General features: G+C 34.1%; 1 protein-coding gene across 6 annotated transcripts in view; it reads right to left on the reverse strand.

Annotated features, from left to right (window-relative positions):
- Nucleotides 1–15,373, reverse strand: part of SLCO1C1 (solute carrier organic anion transporter family member 1C1) — a 55,642-nt gene extending 40,269 nt beyond the window's left edge. For 3 of the 6 annotated variants that reach the window (XM_030804726.1, XM_030804727.1, XM_003265578.2), the window contains exons 1-5: nucleotides 13,267–13,634; nucleotides 13,072–13,143; nucleotides 9,171–9,324; nucleotides 7,412–7,553; nucleotides 2,841–2,973 (exon numbers count right to left, since the gene is read on the reverse strand). In XM_030804726.1, the coding sequence (XP_030660586.1) occupies nucleotides 2,841–2,973; nucleotides 7,412–7,553; nucleotides 9,171–9,299 (404 nt within the window). In that variant the 5' untranslated portion in view covers nucleotides 9,300–9,324; nucleotides 13,072–13,143; nucleotides 13,267–13,634. Of the gene's footprint in view, nucleotides 1–2,840; nucleotides 2,974–7,411; nucleotides 7,554–9,170; nucleotides 9,325–13,071; nucleotides 13,225–13,266; nucleotides 13,635–15,088 lie in introns of those variants that run through there. The other 3 variants (XM_030804724.1, XM_030804725.1, XM_030804728.1) reach the window with 3 other exon arrangements.
- Between the last annotated feature and the right edge of the window lie 3,953 nt (nucleotides 15,374–19,326).

Consider the following 19,326-nt stretch of genomic DNA (forward strand, 5'->3'; position numbering starts at 1 on the left):
TAAAAACTTTGCATCTCATTCAGAGGACAAACTAAATTCTTGTAATTGGCCTAACCTTACGACTTAAAGGATGGTCTGCAGACCAGCAACATCAGCTGAATCTCAGCACCAACCCCAGGGCCACTGAATCACAATCTGCAGTTTACCAAGAGCCTCAGGTGATTCAAATGCCCATCAAAGTGAGAGACAACATTGACATATTCTCTCATTCCCTTTTACTTCTCAGCATTCATCTTCTGTGCTTTCTCCGTGGTCATTGCATTTTAGCCACACAGGCCTCCTTGCAGGTCATCCATGCACCAGACTTCCTCCTGCTGAAGAAACTTTGCCTTCACTGTTCACTTAGGCTAGAAGTCTTCTTTCCCAGGTATCCACATGACTGTCCTCTTTACTATTATCAGGTCTTCAAATGTCACCAATTCTGTGAGCCATATATTGACTACCCTACTTGACACTGCAACCACCCCCGACCCACCACACATACTCCTTATGCGTCTTTACTGGGTTATTTTTCTCTATAGCTCTTAACATTCTCTGACATACTGTATTTATCTGTTTATTTTCTGTGAGGGCAGAGATTATTTTGTCACTACTCTGTCTTTACTGCCTAGAAAAATTATATATATATATATATCACAAATATATATACACTTGCTAAATTAATGAGTTAAATGAGCTAATACATAAAGCTAAACAGCCTATTAGGAATAGGCCCTCAATAGTTGCTATCCATGATTAATAGCTTTTGTTGGACGTCAAGGATATTTCTGCAAAGGAGACAGAGCACAGTTATCTCTTAGAGAATGAAAATCATATTTTGGATAAGTACCCAATTAGTTACTAATGTTGTGTAAAGATGGAAAGAGAGCAAGTTTCATAAAGGAAGAATTGTGTGTGTTTTTGTTCTATTTTGTTTTCTCACAGAAATAGCTCCTTTACCTGGCATTGTACCTGGCAAATATATTAAATAATAAGCAAATATATCCTCTAGCATGTCAAAAATGTTGGATAAGAATCTGTCTCTGTCCCTTTGATATCCTTTGTCAACACTAGCCTGTCTGGTTGTCTGACCTTCTTTTTAATATATTTTTTTCTCTGATTTTCTTATATGGGTATTCGATATTTGTCACTAACTTAAAGTAATAAAATTATTCTTCTGTATACAGCAGCTTTAAGACAAAACCATTGCTGGTTAAAACCAGGTGGCTTAATTAGCTAAAAGGATTGATAACACCCAACAATGATGACATAGCTACTAGTTAGGTTGGTAACCTTGATAAGCATTTTACCTGTGTTATCTCACTTAATATTTGCAATGGCATTATCAGCTATGAATTATTTTTAATACCTGTTTTAAGATGCAGGAACTGAGACCTAGAAAAATTAAGTAGTGTAGCCATTGTCACATAGAAGAGCTACTGATCCACTGCAGAGTGATTTAAGTCTGGTGTAATGGATTTATCTATCCTATATGACTACTTTCACATTTTTAATTTTTTCAGTAGTGGAACTGCTTTTCCCCCTAAGCAAACTGTCACATGGAAACTCAATGAATCAACAGATAACAGCAACACAACTAAAGATCAAGCAGGGAGTAGGCAGGTGGGAGACCCATTTTCTCATTCTTCTCCTTTCCATTCTTTCTACAGGCTGAACATTTATAACATTTTTGTAGAATCTCAATGATCAAGGAAACTTCTGACCTATAGAAGGATGTTGTCCAAAGGGCAGGCAGAAGTGCCCAAACCACAGAACTCCCTCCAAGTAAAAATTTAGGGTCCCAGGAATTCATCCAAATGGGTAGAAAAGCTCCCACTCAGAGAATTCTGAGCCCTACCTTGATAGATTGGCCAGGGAGGTCAAAATCTGACTGTACTTACATAAGTGGTCTAGAAATTCAAGAAAAAGTTCAGACTAGATCATTTCTAAGTCTCTCCAGCTCTAAACTGTCCTGATAACAATGATCTAGAGTGGACAATAAAGTATCACTTGAAATATAATTTTCTAAAATCTTCTCTTACTCTGAAACCTTTTGGTAGTCATTTCTTTTATCAGCAACAGATAAACACAGAGAAGGACAGTGACATGGATATGTATGAAGGCTGCTACCTGAGAAGTCAGCTGACCTGTTTTAGGGTTCTGGTTCCGTAATTACAAGACACCTAAATTTACAAAAGATCATCAAACTTTTCAAGTCATGGGGTCCGGTCCTTAGCTCTAAAGTAAAAAAGATAAACTATGTTCTTCTACCCCACAGGTTGCTATAAGGGTAAAAATGACATAGGTAAAAATCTTTGGAACTACTAAAGTCATGTGCATGTATTAACAAAAGTACCAAAAGTAGACTTTAGGGTTAGAGGATACAGACACCCCGCTTCCATTGATAAAGGTCTAAGAGATACTGTATGGACATTGAATACTTGTTTGAGTTGATAATATATCCCTGAGTTAATTGTCTAGCAGCCAGTGTTCCGTAATCCAGAATTTATTTTCTGCAGTGTTTATTAATTACCTATTTGACATTTACCACATGTTAATTTATTTTCAGTTATATATTTTGCCTCTACAGCTAAATTAAAGCATTTGACTCAAAACATAGTAGGTAAAATCTTTCTTTAATCTTGTTGATATCAACATACAGTAATCTATCAATTTTTTACAGTTTATTGTCAGAAGAAAAATTATAAAATTGTTCTGAAATTTTATCCAAGGAGAATGTAATAAAAGTAAGACAAAGTTATCATGGGTTAAGCTTAAATTTGCATAATTAATAGTCATCATAAAAGGGAGAAATGCAGTTGTTTGGAAAGGCAAGGAAAAGATGATTGCTTTAGACTTACTGCTCCATGAAGAACTGAGGCATTGCAATGAGCAATGTTCCAACTCCCATGATTACACACCCTGCTCCAATTATTTTTGGCCTGTGAAGTTTGGCTCCAAAGTAGCTAACAAATGTTATAACTAAGAGATTCCCTTTGAGGAAAAGAATAAAACATCATAAATTAGAGAACTTAGAAAGAAGTCAACAGCATAACTGAATGAATGTGTACAGCAGACCAAGCAATGTTTTCTTTTAACTAAGCCATCTCTGCATCATTTAATTTTTTTCCTTTAATCTGAGATGACCCTTGAAATTCTCATGTTCATTACTTCAATCACCTCATCCCTTTATCTAAATATTTTAATTCAATCCTTCTACCTCACTTCACCCAACCTATTTGTCCTTGTAAAATATTTTATCAGTAAGCCAAATTGTAGAAGGCTCCCTTTAGCTTCTCTCTTAAATATTTTTTAGTAATTTTGAAGTAAACTTCTTATTTTTTTCTTTATTCATTAAAATTTCTGTGAAAACTTCTATTAGTGTTCTAATTGCTCATGGACTACACACTACAAATTATTTAGCTGATATCCTTTATAGAAAAATTAAACACAACTGTACTTCACTTTAAATGAAATAAAATGATGAAACACATTTACACAAATGATACTTTATGATTTGTTAATAAACTTTGTACAAAAAGATTAAGACTCAAAATAGAAATAAAAGGCGACTTCAGGTATACGTCAATTATATAACCTCAACGTATGCCTATAAAGCAAATTTTATGAAATACAAAATCTCTATAAAATGTGCCCATTTATCTCTTTTGTGAAAAATGGTTCAAAAATATTGGGGTTTTTTGAAAGTAGAAATTATGGTTTTCTAAAATGTCTCTAATGAAGCATGTGACACATTACTTTTAGTTGATGATGGTGATAAGTGATTAAACATGTTTCAAGTAATATTTCTCATGCTTTGCTGTGCATAAAAATACTGAAAGGAAATGGTTAAGGAAATGGAAACTTGTTAAAAATGCAGATTCTTGGCAAGTACCAAACATTTCTGATTCCATGGATCTGAGGTCAGGCCAAGAAATCTGCATTTCTAATACTAACCCAAGTGTGTTGATTGAGATGATTCCTAGAACATGCTTTGATAAACATTGTTTAGGGTTTTAGACTTCAAGGGGCTTTAAAGCTTTAGCTATATTTGAGATATTTAGTTTTTAAGATGTACCATGCTAAATAGAGTAAGATCTTAACAATTTCCCAGCAACTGATTGTGATGGCTAATGGGTGGCCTTGCTTTGAAGTTCTCCTCATTTCCAACTTTTGAGCAAAAGCATGTTTCCCTGCATCTGTAAGCAATCATCTAATTTACTACTGTTCACTCACATTGCCAGCTTTAGTAAACTGGAAATAAAGCAGTAATTTTTGTGGGCTTGAGGATAATAAGAATGATAGTGAGAAACATGACTTGCACAGTGGTCCTAATCTTTATGGCTCCAAGAAGAATTAAGCTCTTCTTAATGTTCATATTAAAAAACTAATAATTGAGCACAAGATTTCTCATTTGAATTTTAAGTATTTAGTAGAAGACATTGTATATCATATTATTTTGATAATTCTATCTATATGTTTGTTAATGTACCACAATAAACAAACCATCATAAAATGAAACCTGACATTCACTTTATAGGCAATTCTCTCCTATTCTCACCTACACTCCACCAATACCACACAATAAAGGACTCCTGTTTACAAGCTATTTCTGTGTTACATTAATGGGCATGTCATACACAAGACAATATGAGTTCAGTATCTGTAATATAGGTATATATATCTATATATCATATATATACTGTATCTATCAAAGTTTTTGCTTCCTTACTATCCTTTCTGAGTTCTCAGGAGATACACTTGGAATATAAATGATGACACAAAATCTTTAAAAAATGAAATTGGATATAAAAATTCTTCCATATCTACCATCATTAGCCTCTCACAAAAAAACAGGTACAGAAAGTTTTAGAAATATGTCTTACCAAACTTTAACATATTCTTGCTTTCTTCTTTTTCTGTCTCTCTATGCACACACACACACACACACACACACACACTTAGATAACAGAAAAAAAAGAAAGCTACTCAATTCATCTTGTAAGACTACTATTTTCTTAAAACCAAAACTGGACAGACAATATAAGAAAAGACAATTAGAGCCCAAACTTGGTTATGAAGATAGATGTAAAAATCCTAAACAAAATATTAGCAAACTGAATAGTATATACAAATAAAAATATCCCAACCAAGCACAGTTCATTATAGTAGTACAAGAGTACCATCAAGTAAAAATAAATTATTAATTAAATCGCTGTATAACAAATGGAAGGGGAATAATTCCATGGTTAACTTAATAGACACCGTAAAAGTACTAAATAAAATTAACCATTCATTTATGTTAGGAAAAAACAAATCTGAGCAAACCAGCTTTTAAAGTGTATCTATCAAAACCACAAAGCAAGCATGTTGCTCAATACTAAAATTATAAAAGTATTTGCATCAAGGTCAAACACAAGAGAAAGATGTCCATTGTAAATGCTTCTCTTCAACACAGTACTGAGGCTAATGTAATAAGGTAATAACAACAAAAAAAAAATCTAAGAGTTGCAAAGAAAGATACGAAATTATATTTTGTTTTAGACAATTTGTCCAGAAAACTCTACAGTTTCCACGGAAAATCAACTAAAACTAATACAATTTCAACAAAGTTGCCACATACAAATAACATAAAGATGGAGGATGATATTTGTTCTAGAATCTTGAAAGGAAGGAATGCGAAAAGAGGCAAAAGAAGTAAATTAAGATTATGTTCAGCAAAGTCATTTGTCTGGAAATTTATGTAATTCAAATAGGGCAAACCTGTGATGTTTGGGATAAAGGTTTTCAATGGAAGTAAGAGAACTTTTAAGCCATTTTAAGGCAACTAGTCCAATAAATAATTTATATACCTAAAATGGTCTGGAAGAATTAATGTGAATTTAGAGTCATGGTTTTCTGCTACTTCCTGTGAAAACTTAGTATACCCTATCAAATATAAACTTTGTCTCTCAAGTTGCGTCGGGACCTGGGAGCCCAAACAAAACTTTGGACCAAATCATTTCTATGCCTCTTCAGCTCTAAAATATTTTTATACAATAATCTAGAGTAAGAAAAACATCAAAACATCATGATATATAAAGTTTTGCCTGCTCATATCTGCTCTATTCTTTTATCTGCACCAGTTACCTCTTTCTCCTTGTTTTCTCTCGTGATATAATGTGTCACCCTTTACCTTGATTCTCTTTGGCCCTTACTCAGTGCAGGGCCATCAGTAGAACAGGGCTCAAGGAATAAATCAACCATCCGGGCCAATCTAAGCAAATTACATAAAAGATTGATGTGATCAGATGTTTTGGAAACCTGCTACACAAAATGTGATCTACTGACTAGAAGCATCAGCATCATTTATAATTATTATTAGAAATGCAGAATTTTATCCTGTTCCTACCGATTCAGGTTTTAAAAAAGATTTTTAAAATATTGCCCAGTTATTTGTGTGGACATTAAAATTTGGCACTAAGAAATGTCATTCTGGAAGGATGACAAAAGATGACTTTGGGAAGCAAATGCCTGAAGGCAAAAGGTTACTTATTCATTTTGTTTTTTCTGTGATATTCAGAGTAAGAACCAAAACACATGGTATGTATGAAAAGAAATAAATTGTTAAAGGGTTGAAAAATATTTATTCACTTTTCCGAAAGTTCACCAGGTAAAGCTAAAATTGGAGCAGTTAGAGGTTTTACTATAGCATATATCTGAATCTAAACAAGCCTTAAGGACCAGAGAGGGTACTATTTTGTTTACTTCAACAAAAAATTAAAGCCTTTTAGTTTATCAGTTCAGGAAGCAGACTAACTAGGATTATCCTCTTTAAATTACTTCTAAAACAGTGACTCAAATTACTCGATCTTTTTAATTTCTAAGAAGGAGTCTATAGTCAATTGCTAACCGAAGACACCTGAGATTTGAATTTTTATTGCCTGCTCTGATCTCGTGTTCTTGGTAATAGAATCCCTTTATTCTTCTTTCTAGGCCACTGGGTGGAAAAATCCCTTTTGTGATGTAACTTCTTTCATCATTGCAGTAAATTCTTGTAGAGCGCGTTTGGATTATTCCACATCTCTAAAATTGAATCACAGGGCTCCCAGGGTGTATTGTTCTTCTGTAAAGACACTTCTACATATTTATAACTCAAAATACCAATTAGCATCTCACCCTCTCCTCCAGGAAAGTCACTTACTCTGATGTAGAACTCTGAATTGTGTGAACTATACAATACCGAACACCTGGGGGGAAAAATTTACTGTTGATTGCTCTGAGAAAATTGCCTCTCCTGTCGAATAAGATCATGGCAAATTCTGTCCAAAAAAAAAAAAGATTTTATGAATAGAGTCCGATCCCAGCAGACAACAGAATGCAGAAGGTGTTCTTTAGCCACACCTAGAAGATCTTGGGCTTAAAATTAAAGTCAGGCATCTGTAATACCTACCAATTTCAAAACTACCATCAATAACTCCCACCAGTGAAGAAGGGATATCAAACCTTCTCTCTATCTGAGTGATGGTGCTCTTCAGATAGCCTTCTGCCAATGCTTTGGCAAAGTAAACAAAAGACAAGGCACACAAGAACACCTGGAAAATATGACAGGTCACACTTAGTCTGACTCCAGCTTGACACACAATTGGAAACTAAGTAAATAGACAAATACAAAACAAACAACAAAGAACAATGTATAATATCAACTTTATTATCACTGAAACTTTAATTCAAACACTGTTCGAGGTTTCCATCAGCCTTAAGCACATGTAAATTTTCAAAAGTTCAAATTCTCTTGGAATTTAAAATATATATTTGGTTTTTATGCGAAATGTGTATTGAATTATCTTTTGTCTTCTTCCACTCTGCTCCAGAGGGACACTCAAAGGAGTCTTACATTGAAGAGTCAGTGTATGGTGAGACATTTATTGGTAAGAAAGTAAATGAAACCATAAGCCAAACACTTGACATCCTATAACAAGTCCAGCAGTTGGGAATATGTATTTCACAGGGTGGTGCATGCACCAGCAGGGAACATAATGTACAGACTGAAAAAGTGCAACTATTATTCCTTGTGTTTATGTTTATACATATTAAATTCATAGTCAAATATTTTTCTCAATGGAAAACATGTCTTTGATATCTAGCTTACATATTTTGATAGACATGGGTCTGTGATAAAACATTCATAGGGAAGGTTAGCATTTATATGAAAAAAGCAGAGATTTGTTGAGTGAATATTTGTATAAAGAAAGAATAGGAGCACACAAAGCATCACTTAAAAAACAACTCTTCTCAGGGATTTGGGAGAGGGGGGAGGGATAGCATTAGGAGATATACCTAATGTAAATGATGAGTTAACGGGGGCAGCACACCAACATGGCACATGTATACATATGTAACAAACCTGCACGTGTGCACATGTACCCTAGAACTTAAAGTATAATAATTAAAAAATAATTTAAAAAAAGAAACTTCTATCACTAAATAGCAAGGAAAAATAGCATGATTTTAACAATGGGCAAGTAATCTAAATAGACATTACTTAAAAGAAGGCATGGCCAACAGGTATATGAAAAAGGTGCTGAACATCACTAGTCATTATGGAGATGCAAATAAAAATCTTTATGACATATCACTTCACATCCGTTGGCTATAATAACAAAAAATAAAAACTGGTTAGAATGTAAAGAAAAGGGAATCTTTGTACATGGTTAGTGGTTACATAAGTTGATGTAGTCTCTTTGGAAAATATAATAGTATGGAGGTTCCTCAAAAAACTAAAAATAAAACTATTGTTTGATACAACAATCCTAAAAAAAAAAAGCAACTCTTCTCCTAACTCTGTAACATTATTCCCATTTTTATTTGCAAAATGGGAGTAATGTGATGTTTCACAGATTAAATGTTATATCTGTGCTTGGCTTAATATCTGGCACATGGCAGAAGTTCAATAAATACTAGTTTCTACTATTTCTCTCTTTTCTGTTTAGGGGGGTCATTTAAATGAGCCCAGGAAAGTAATTTAACCCACATGGTCAGGTAGAGATTGCTTGCACCGCCTGGCAAGGTGTGGTTTTAGTAAATTGCATCTAAGATCTTTTTTTTTTTTTTAAAAGGAGAAAACAATTCTCATTCTAACTTCATTATATAGAAGATATCTGGACAGAAAACTAAGAGCATCAACACTATTTACTTCTTGGTTGCTCTACCTTTAGTTCACCACAGCATGGTTGCTTTTCCTCTGAGGAGGGATATTCTGTTTTGAAAGAAGGCCTTCCAACAGGTTGCACTGAAGTTTTGCAGAATAACTGGATATTTTCTTTGGATGAAGTGTCCATTATAAACACATTCCTTGACTCTGATCTGTCAAAGTTAGTTTTTAAAGTAAAAATAAATAAACAAATACTACACAATTTATTAATTTTTTTTTTATTCAGCAGTGTACCACAATTCTATAGACCCAATTTAAAGTGAATCTACCTTTTGTTGTCACAGTAAGTTGGCAAATGTTTTCAATTAAAATCAACCAGGATATCTGATTAACTAATCCTGCTATTGGAACTCTGTAGCCAGCATTCTTTCTCAATCCGTCCAGTTTAAGCCTCATTATGGCAAAGAATAAATTTAAGTGTTGCCTTTGGAATAAATAATGAGGCAGAATTTTGCTAACTTTGTGGTCTTGCCAGTTTAAACTAGGAGCAAGCAGGAAAGGAAGAAGAGGAATTCAACTATTTGAATATTGATTCATTAGAATAAAGTCTTTAAAGCCTTTAAATCTATCTTCTTAGCAAAACAAATAGAAGTTTTACATTCATTATGGGTCCCTGTACCACCTTATGATTCCTGTAGCACCCAATGTGAGCCTTAAAATATGACAAAAAAGAAGAGGTCCAATTTGTGTATTGTTTTTGTTTGACAAATAAAGGAGCAACATGATTTGTGCCTTAGATTTAATTCAGGTAAAAGAACAGTCTTTGATCAGCCTTAAAGTAAAAAAGACAGCCTTGCTTCCCATGCTTAATTTCCCACCGCCCCTCACAGGACAGGATCACACACTGAACCTATTTTCTTCCTGTTCACATCAATATTTACATATCCTGTGCCCCTACTTCTTTAGGATTCCACATGGCTCAGTGCCTGCCTGATAATCTAACCTAAATCAAGGAATTCAACAAAGTAATTTCTCAATCTCCCTAATATTATCAGATGTTCCAATTGTACATTAACAGAGAACTTCTATATCCACATAATAGGAGTGGAATAATGTTATTCCTAAAGGAATAATGTTAGGAGTCAAATTTCATGTATTGTGGCAGAAGTCTATTCTGACTATGAGTATATCACCTTGACTTTATGCAATGCTTGTTTTGTGTTCACTAAACCTCATCCTTCATCATTTCAATTCATACTTTCTCAAACTGAAAAATCAAGTAATAGTAGTTTAAACGATTTGCTTTGCATTAATAATATGAAGTTAAAACATCAGAGGACTTCAACAATTTAAAAGTTAAGTGGATTCCTCCAGGGAGTGGGAATTGAGTAAAGAAAGGATGAGACAAGGGTCGGTTTCAAAAAAATTATTATTAGACTTTTGGATTCATTTTATAAGCATGCATAACTTTACTTTTTTAATTGATAAAGAAGAGTGAGTGAAACAGAAAAATTTAAAAACAAAAAATAAACAAAACAAAGAGCTAATAGTGTTAATCAAGACAAAAAACAAAGATACAAATACATAATATTAATGAGATAAAACAGATATTTAGGAGAATAAAACATAAAAAGATGCATCGAATGTTGAAGTAAGTTTAATATCTTGACTTCATGGATAAGTTTCTAGCAAATATTCATTACCTATATTGATAAAAACCAGAAGATAAAATAGCCAAGAAAGACATTATCTAAAAACACTCTGAAACTACTCCCTAAACAAAGATACTAAGGATAGATGATGCACCAGAAGTACTTTATTAAGGGATATTCTTTGAGGAAAGATAGCTGATAATGGAAACAGATAATCATTGTCTCCATTAGTTTGACAAAACTAAAATTATCTTGGTAACAAAACAGCACAAAGATAGCACAGAAAGGAAAACTTCAGATCAAGCCCTTAGATTATAAAAATTCTAAGTAAATGCTAGCAAATCCAAATTAACTCTTGCTCTATGATTAGAATTATTCTGAAAGATGCAACAATTGGTTAATTACAGGAAATTTATTCACCTAAATTACTACATGGATAAGTCAAAATAAAAAATAGAATTTCAGTACATGAAAAACATCAGTTGATAAAATTCAACATCTATTACTGATTTAAAAAACAAAGTTTAAGAAATGAAGAATATAGAGATTCTTCCTTACCAGTATCTGATACCAACAGCCAACTTCCTATATCTACTGAGTCACTAGGACTACTTTTCTAGAAGAATATTTTGCCAGGACAAGGAAAACAGGGTTTGGGAAACGCAGAGTTATACAATGTTAAATAAGTATCTTTACAACAAAACTATGAGTAAAAATATTGCCAAGCAAGAGATATACAAACCAGAAAGGTTTTAAAATAAGAAATGGATAATTATTAAATTTATGGCTTAAATTGCAATCTTCTTCAAAGGATTAAATTATATAATTCAAATTGGCCTTCTGTTTTTGGGGATTCAGATATCATATTATTTCTCATCAGTCGTAATATTAAAGCCAGTGACCAGAAAATACAAATAAATTGTTTAATAACAAAATTTGCTGTCATTTATCCTGAATTTATCTTTAAAAGATCCAAAGTGTTACATCTAGAATGCTAATGCCAAAGAGAAAAAATAATTATGTTAAAAACACTACCGAAAAACTTGAGATACTATAGCACATTTTAAGTTATCTAATATATGGAGGTGTTGACACAAAAATCACTGTAACTGAAATTCAAAAGTGATAACGATAGATAAATATAGTCATCTTAGTTCACTTTGTGTTAGGGCAAAATAGTATCCAGCTTAAACTATTGGCACTACATAGCTTTACTGAAGTGTCTTGATGGCTAATGCGCAAATTATTGCAAGTGTAGTATGTTCCAAGGAGGCTACAGTTCATCCCCTGTAAAAAGAGAGGGAAGGAAGCTTAATGACATGAATGGAAAGATCCTTGGGGCTTGCAGGCTCTCTCTCTTCATTTGCAACTGCAGAAGTAGAGCAAGAGTACACAGTTATTCAGAATTATTTGCATTTGGCAAATCCTTAATTGATCTCTGGCCACTTGAATAGATTCTTCCAGGAAAAGACATACGACAGTTTTCATCCAATACCCTGGGTTTGGAGCATAATTTATTCTGGAGGCCAAAGAAAAACAAGCCAAGCAGTTTCTCTTCCTTTGGTTCAAAAACATTGAATAATCAGTCCTCATGAGTTTCACAATCAGCCCTCCAGATTTTAAATGTAGAGAACAAGTGGCTTAGGAAGGTTGTAGTTAGATCCCACAGATGTACTCAACCCCTCTGCTCTGCAACTGACTCGGACTCTGTCCAGCAATCAGTCCCCGAGGACTGCCACAGAGAAAGTCCTAAGGCCACCACGCTCCTCCCTCTCTTCTCTTGGCCATCTCCCGTGAGGAAAACCTCTGTCCTGGCTTGACTTCTGGACACCAGGATGCCTCCCTTCAGACAAGCTAAAAAATAGCCTCATGGTACTTGCTGGAGAGAAGTGTGTGTTGTTTAGAAACTAATTTCCCACCCAATACAAATTTGTGTCAGATTCAGATTTAATAAGTACTATTTTTGTGTTGGGTGATGTATGTACTTTTTCTAATCCTTAAAAAAACCCAACAAGCATAGTATTAGAATTCCATTTTTTAAATTAGATGGCCCAAAGCAATTAAGTGACTTGTCAAAAGCTAAACAACTTAAAAGCATGAGACTCAAAATTTGAACTCAAATTTGAGTTTCTCTGATTTCTTTAACCAATCTTGTCTCTTATTTTCCTCAAACTAACGAGGGGATCATCACCTTTCATTGATAATTTTTATGGATAAAACATAAATCGCACAGAAATTAAGGGTTAATCTCCCATAAGAATCTGATGTATTAGTCACAAAATATAAAATGAGAGAACCAAGTCTTACCTGGAGGTAGAGATTAAAGATAGTCAGTTCCTTTCAATGTGCTCAGCGAGAGGATGGACCACACACCACAGACTGAAAGAGGAAACTGAGGTAAACGCCACAGCAATTTTGAACAATTTTGCCAGGTGGGGAGAGCGTGGGTGGACACAAGCAGAGCAGATTAGGGAAAAGAAAAGATGAAGGGCATGGTCTCACCCCTGAGCGATCTCTTCTCTTTCCTCTTTCTTCCTGGCCTCTTTTTTCTGGCAGTCAGCAGAGAATTGGCCACGCTGGCAAGGCCACTGACGTGCATCTCAGCTCCCAGGGCACAGAAAGAGCTGAAGCTTTTGAGCCATTTCTTTGCAATTTGCTGCAAGTTTAAGGCCACACGTGATAAAGCTTTCTTTATGGGAGAGAGTGAATAAAAGAAAAGACCACTTGTGATCTTACTTGCTGATTCCCAGAAAACACAACTCCGCAGGGGGCAGAGGGTAAGGGAACAGAAGCCAGAGGAGGGCGGAAGTTTATAACAGAGACCCCTCCTCCTTCCAGAAAGTTTTTAAGCCAACTATTCCTTCGGGACATCACTGGGACCCTTGTGTTTTCTTTGTTTGTTTTTGTTTTGGTTTGTTTTGTTTTGTCTTTAACGGTTCTTGGGCTAATTTGCTACGTTTTCTTTTCCATTGGTATTCTAGAATCTTTAAGGACCAAGTATCAGGTCACGATCAAAGCTCCGCAGCGCTCTACAGAAGGAGTTAATTCCCAGAGACATGATCAGTTGCTCATATTTACAATTTCTATAAGTTTTGAAAACAGAAAAGAACCACATTGAATTTTTGGCACTCAATTGTTTATTCTGCCTAATTCCAAGGATAAATAAATCCTTGCACTGAGAAAGTCCACAATTCTAATAAATTCTTTTTCCAAGAGAAAAACTTTAGAGGATCTTAAGCAGTATTACTTTGCATTTGTTTTCTACCAATAAATAAATTTGCTACCAGAATTATCCAAGATTCACCCTACTCTTAAGTGGCTGAGACTCTGGGATGGTCACTTAATTTTACTGAGTCTCAACTTCTTTCTTTGTAAAGCAGAATTTTTTTGTTAAAAAAAAAACAGATTTATAGGGCTATTTTAAGGATTAAATTATATAATGTATTCAAAAGCACGTTGCAAATAAATGAGTGGAAGTTATCATTTTATATATATAGATATATTTAGTTCACATAATGGTCAGGATAGTTAATCAATATTATTCAAGCACATTTTACTACAAAAGAAAGAAAAGAAAATGCAAGAAAAATGGGTTTATCTTAAACCTTGCAAAGAAGCAATGGTGTTTTCACACTCTGAAAGGCCAAATATTTTACTTTAACAATCAAGCCAGACTTTTCCATCGGAAATAGTGAGCAAACATCCGAATACACTGAGTGTTAGTCTAGACTTCTCAGTGTCTAACAGCTGGCCAAGCCACTGTTTTATTAAAGAGGAGATAGTATTTACCAGCCCAAAGGGCATAATTTTCCTCACCAAGAAATGAAATTCTCCCCTGAGAATGTAATTTGGTCTATTCCCAACTGGCTCAGTTTCACTCTCCAACACGATTCCTTTTCTTATTTCCAGAGTCCACAGTTAATGTTACTGTTTTGAATGCACATAATTTTTACACTTATTCAGAGCTTCTTATGTGCAACCTTGCATTGGATTGTAGCCTACTTCAGCCTTTCATTCCCATTTCCAAACTCTAGACCAGGGAGTTAACAAACTTCTATAAAGGGACAAATAATAAATATTTTAGGTTTTGTAGGACCATGCAATCTCTATCACAACCACTCACCTCTGCCATTGTGGTGTTAAATTAACCACAGAAAACATATAAATGAATGCATTTCCTAAGACTGCAGTAACAAAGTACCACAAGCTGAGTGACCTAAAACAGAACTTTATTGTCTCACACTTTTGGAGGCCAGAAATAAAAAATCATGGTGTCGGCAGAGCCATGCTCCCTCTGAGACCTGCAGGGAAGCATCCTCCTTACCTCTTCCACCTCCTGGTGTTTGCTGACAGCCTGAACTCCTTGTTTTATAGGTGTATCACTCCAACAGCTGCTTCTGTTACCACATGGCCATCTTCTCCCTTTATGTCTCTGTCTTCTGTTCTTAAAAAGACGCTAGTCATCTTTGACTGGGGACCACCCTCATGACCTCATCTTAACTTGATAAGGTCTGCAAAGACTCTCTTTTCAGAAAAGGTGACATTCACAGGTACGGGAGTTAGGACTTCCTCATATCTTTTTGGGAGACACAATTCAAGCCAAGACACTCATATTTTCATTTTCCTCCCTACTTGAATTTTTTCATGCAATTATTTTAATCACTTCCTTCTGTATACCCTCAATTCTCCTGTTTCTCTTTCAATTTATTGATCTTCCCAGGCAAACCTCACCTCAGTTAAATCCACTTTCTTTCTCCTTAGTATTTGCATCCACACTGTTTTAAATGATTGAAGAACAACTCAGTAACATGCCCTTAGGGCTTATTTTATATTTATAACACTAAACTCACTGAGTCATAGAGGCATTGCTAGACGTAATATTTTTAATGACCCAATCACTTTACCTCTCTCAAATCTTCATTTCTGGCTGCACCCTGATTATTAGCTGATGATCTTGTGTAGGAAATTTACCAACAAAACAGAAATATTGGGAGAAATATTACACTCTGTCCTCATGACATCTACTCTCTACCCAAATGTACATTGCTATTAGCTGTCTTCCTTCTTGCTCCTACAGTCCATGATTCTAAGCCCAAACTTTAGTCATATTCCTGGTGTATACTTCCTCGCCTCCAGTTCATTTTTCACCAACTCTAATCAGGTTTTGCCTTTACCACTCCAATGCAAATATTTTCATCAATAACATTAAAGGCATTCACAGTTATAAATCCAGTGATCAATATCCAGACCTCATTTTAATTGATGTATTAGCAGAATTGTATGTCATTAATATGCCCTTCTTTTTGATACATTTTATTCACTTGGTTTCATCACACACCCTTGGTTTTCCTCCTACTTCAGTGGTCATTTGCTCTTAGTCTTCATTGCTAGAATATTCCAAAATTCAGTCTGTGGAATATCTTCTTTGCTGTCTATATTTACTTCCTTAATGACCTTATCTGATATCATGGCTTTAAATATAATCTATAATATAAGATCCAATGAGGTTAGGGAATATTTTGTATACCCAAATTTGAGTTAAGAGTTTTTCGGTCTGGAAAAATGTATACATATATACAGGAGATATATAGACACAGATATAGATATAGGTATCTATGTGTGTGTGTATTAGCTCTCTCCACTGAAAAGGTCTAGAAACAATGATCAACTAAGTAGCAATAAGTGCAACTAGCACCATAAATAAAAGCACCATGGATCCTTGATATGTGACTAATACCAGGTGTAAAGATATAAGATAGGCCTGGAATATCTTGTCATAAAAAAGAGCTAGGATGCCTTGAAGACTACATTGTGCCAATAGGATTCAGAAGCCAGCCTGAACAGGTTCCTGCTAATCAAATATAGGAAAGTTTGAGCATCAGTAAGAATAATTGTAATGGTTGAAACATATAAAATAGTAATGGTCGAAACATATAAAATCACAAAATTTATGAGTTAAAAACACTATTAAAACATCTCATGGTCACTTTGGAATAATTCTAAACAGAAATATTAATATATTTAAAACTAGTGGTATTTAGTGAGAAATTGTGTGTTTATCCTAGCTTTCCTATTCCATTCTTTCATTAGAGTTATTACAGAGTAAAGACAAATTTCTCTTCATAGAATTCCAACTAATAAACAAAAAAGGATGAGAGAATAAGAATATTATAATTTTCCTTTCTTTCTTAGGGTAATTAATATTTATTGAAATGTAATTCAATCTTAAAGTATCCTGAAAGGATTTCGGTAAGGTTTTGAAGTTTTACTGAAATAATACCAGTGCAACCTTGGTTTAGTCCAACAAATAGTCTGAAAATAGAGACTATTCTCCAGAGATGACAAATTTATTTCTAGAACAGATTTAATAAAAACAATATTAAAAATACAAAATCCTTAAACTCATTTGAGTCAAATGCAAAGGTTAAAGGAAAAAAATGTAGAAAATATACTATAATCTTTAATTGCTTTTAGATTGGTAGAGCTCTACTGGGTTTTATTTGCATAGCTTGGTTTTCGTGGCACAGTAGAGAAATTGAAAGCAGTTATTGTATAAGGATGATTCTTAATCATTTTGAAAAAGTTCTGTTAATATGATCAGTTCAGACCTCTCTATAAAGTTTTATAATTCTATATTATATGTAAGTAGATTAATTTCCAGTAGAATTAAGCTATTAGATATTTAATTTTATAATTTTAATTTTAATTTTAGATTCAGAGAGTATATGTGCAGATTTTTTACATGAGTATATTGTGAGACACTGAGTTTTGGGGTAAAGTGATTCCATTGACCAGATAGTGAGCATGGTACCCAATAGGTAGTTTTTCAGCCCTTGCCTTTCTCCTCCATCTCCCCCTCAGGTAATGTGCCATGTCTATTGTTCCCATTTTTATGTCCATGTGTACCTAATGTTTAGCCTCACTTATAAGTGAGAATATTATAATTTTCAAACCTCTAATGAATTAATGAATTTAGCAAAAGGTAATCAATGACCAATAATATCACCAAAAATCTCAAGCCATTTTGAACATCCTGATGGAAGTTAAAAGCTTGAAACACCACCTTTGAAATAGTCCTCCTTTTTACTTCCAAAGAAAACTAATCTTATCAAATCTCAGGTTAGATTTAAATACCAGTCCATAAGAAATATAAGGAAGAGAAGAACATGTTAAATGACACCGCAAAAGATACAATCAGCAAAATTGAAAGTAAAGAATCTATTTAGGACAAATAACTCAATATTTTTTCCAACCAAAAAGTGCAAGGAAAAAAGGAGATGAGGGAGAAATTGTATATTTTAACGTAAGAAATGAACTGACCAATTACAATGTACGGACTTTGTACACCTATTCAAAAGAAACAAACTATAACAAGAAGACTTCTTTTTAATCTTCTTAGAAGTTTTATAACCTCAGAAATGAGAACACTGTGGATATTTGTTGTATTGAGTAATTTGTGTTAGTTTTTTTTAGGGATGATAATGGTGGTATAATTGTTTTAGAGGTAAATATAGCATTTTTCTTTTCTTTTTTTTTTTTTTACAAATCATTTACTAATAAAAGGATATGTCATATTTATATTTTCATATAGAAATTCATATATTTCTATATTTTCATATAGAAATTCATGTATTCATATAGAATTTCATATATTTTCATATAGAGGAGATGCACTAAATATTGGGAGGTATATATGGAACAGATTGGCGGTATATTAATTGTTTGAGCTAGGTGATAGGCACCTGGTGTTCACTCTACTATTCTCTCTGGTTTGAATACATTTGAAAACTTTCATATTGAGTTTTAAGTAAATGATACAGAGACAGATATATACATATGTAAATAGATTAAAAATTGTTAGTGGATAAATTCCAAATTTATTTCTATATTTGACTACGAAGCCAATGTTGATATAAAACTTTTGTTTTCCACTATCCATTCCACGTTTTCATTGCCCTCTGTTAGGACTTCTCTTGGTGGAACATTTTTACTGATAGGATGACCTGCAAGTTAATTCTTGCAAGGTCAATTTTCTTAGTGGTTCTGTTTTTATTGGGTGACTCCAGTGTCCCACCACACTCACTATGTAACATGGAAGCATTAAGGGCTCCATGGAGAATTCTTCGTGTTCCAAACACAATCTTTCTTGCCACTGTTTTGTATCAGAAACCATACTTCAGCCTAGTAAATTGGGATCAATCACTTTCTACCCTGATGGTTCAGTAACATGAGACAACAAAATACACCTAATGTTACATGACGAGTTAATGGGTGCAGCACACCAACATGGCACATGTACACATATGTAACAAACCTGCACGTTGTGCACATGTACCCTAAAACTTAAAGTATAAAAAAAAAATCCAAATAGTAGCCTTGGTTCCAGGGTAATGGAACCATTGTGTATTCTGGTGAAAGTATCCCTTATTGGAAATTATTTCATCTGAACAAGTCGAACCAAAAATTTTAGAGATAGAAAGCACCCCCAAGCCTGCTGAACCACATGGGGTAGAATTTACAGGCTTGGGGGTGACCTGTAAAGCTGGACTACGTGTGAATTGG

Source organism: Nomascus leucogenys, chromosome 23 (assembly GCF_006542625.1).
Source record: "Nomascus leucogenys isolate Asia chromosome 23, Asia_NLE_v1, whole genome shotgun sequence".
Lineage (NCBI taxonomy): Eukaryota > Metazoa > Chordata > Mammalia > Primates > Hylobatidae > Nomascus > Nomascus leucogenys.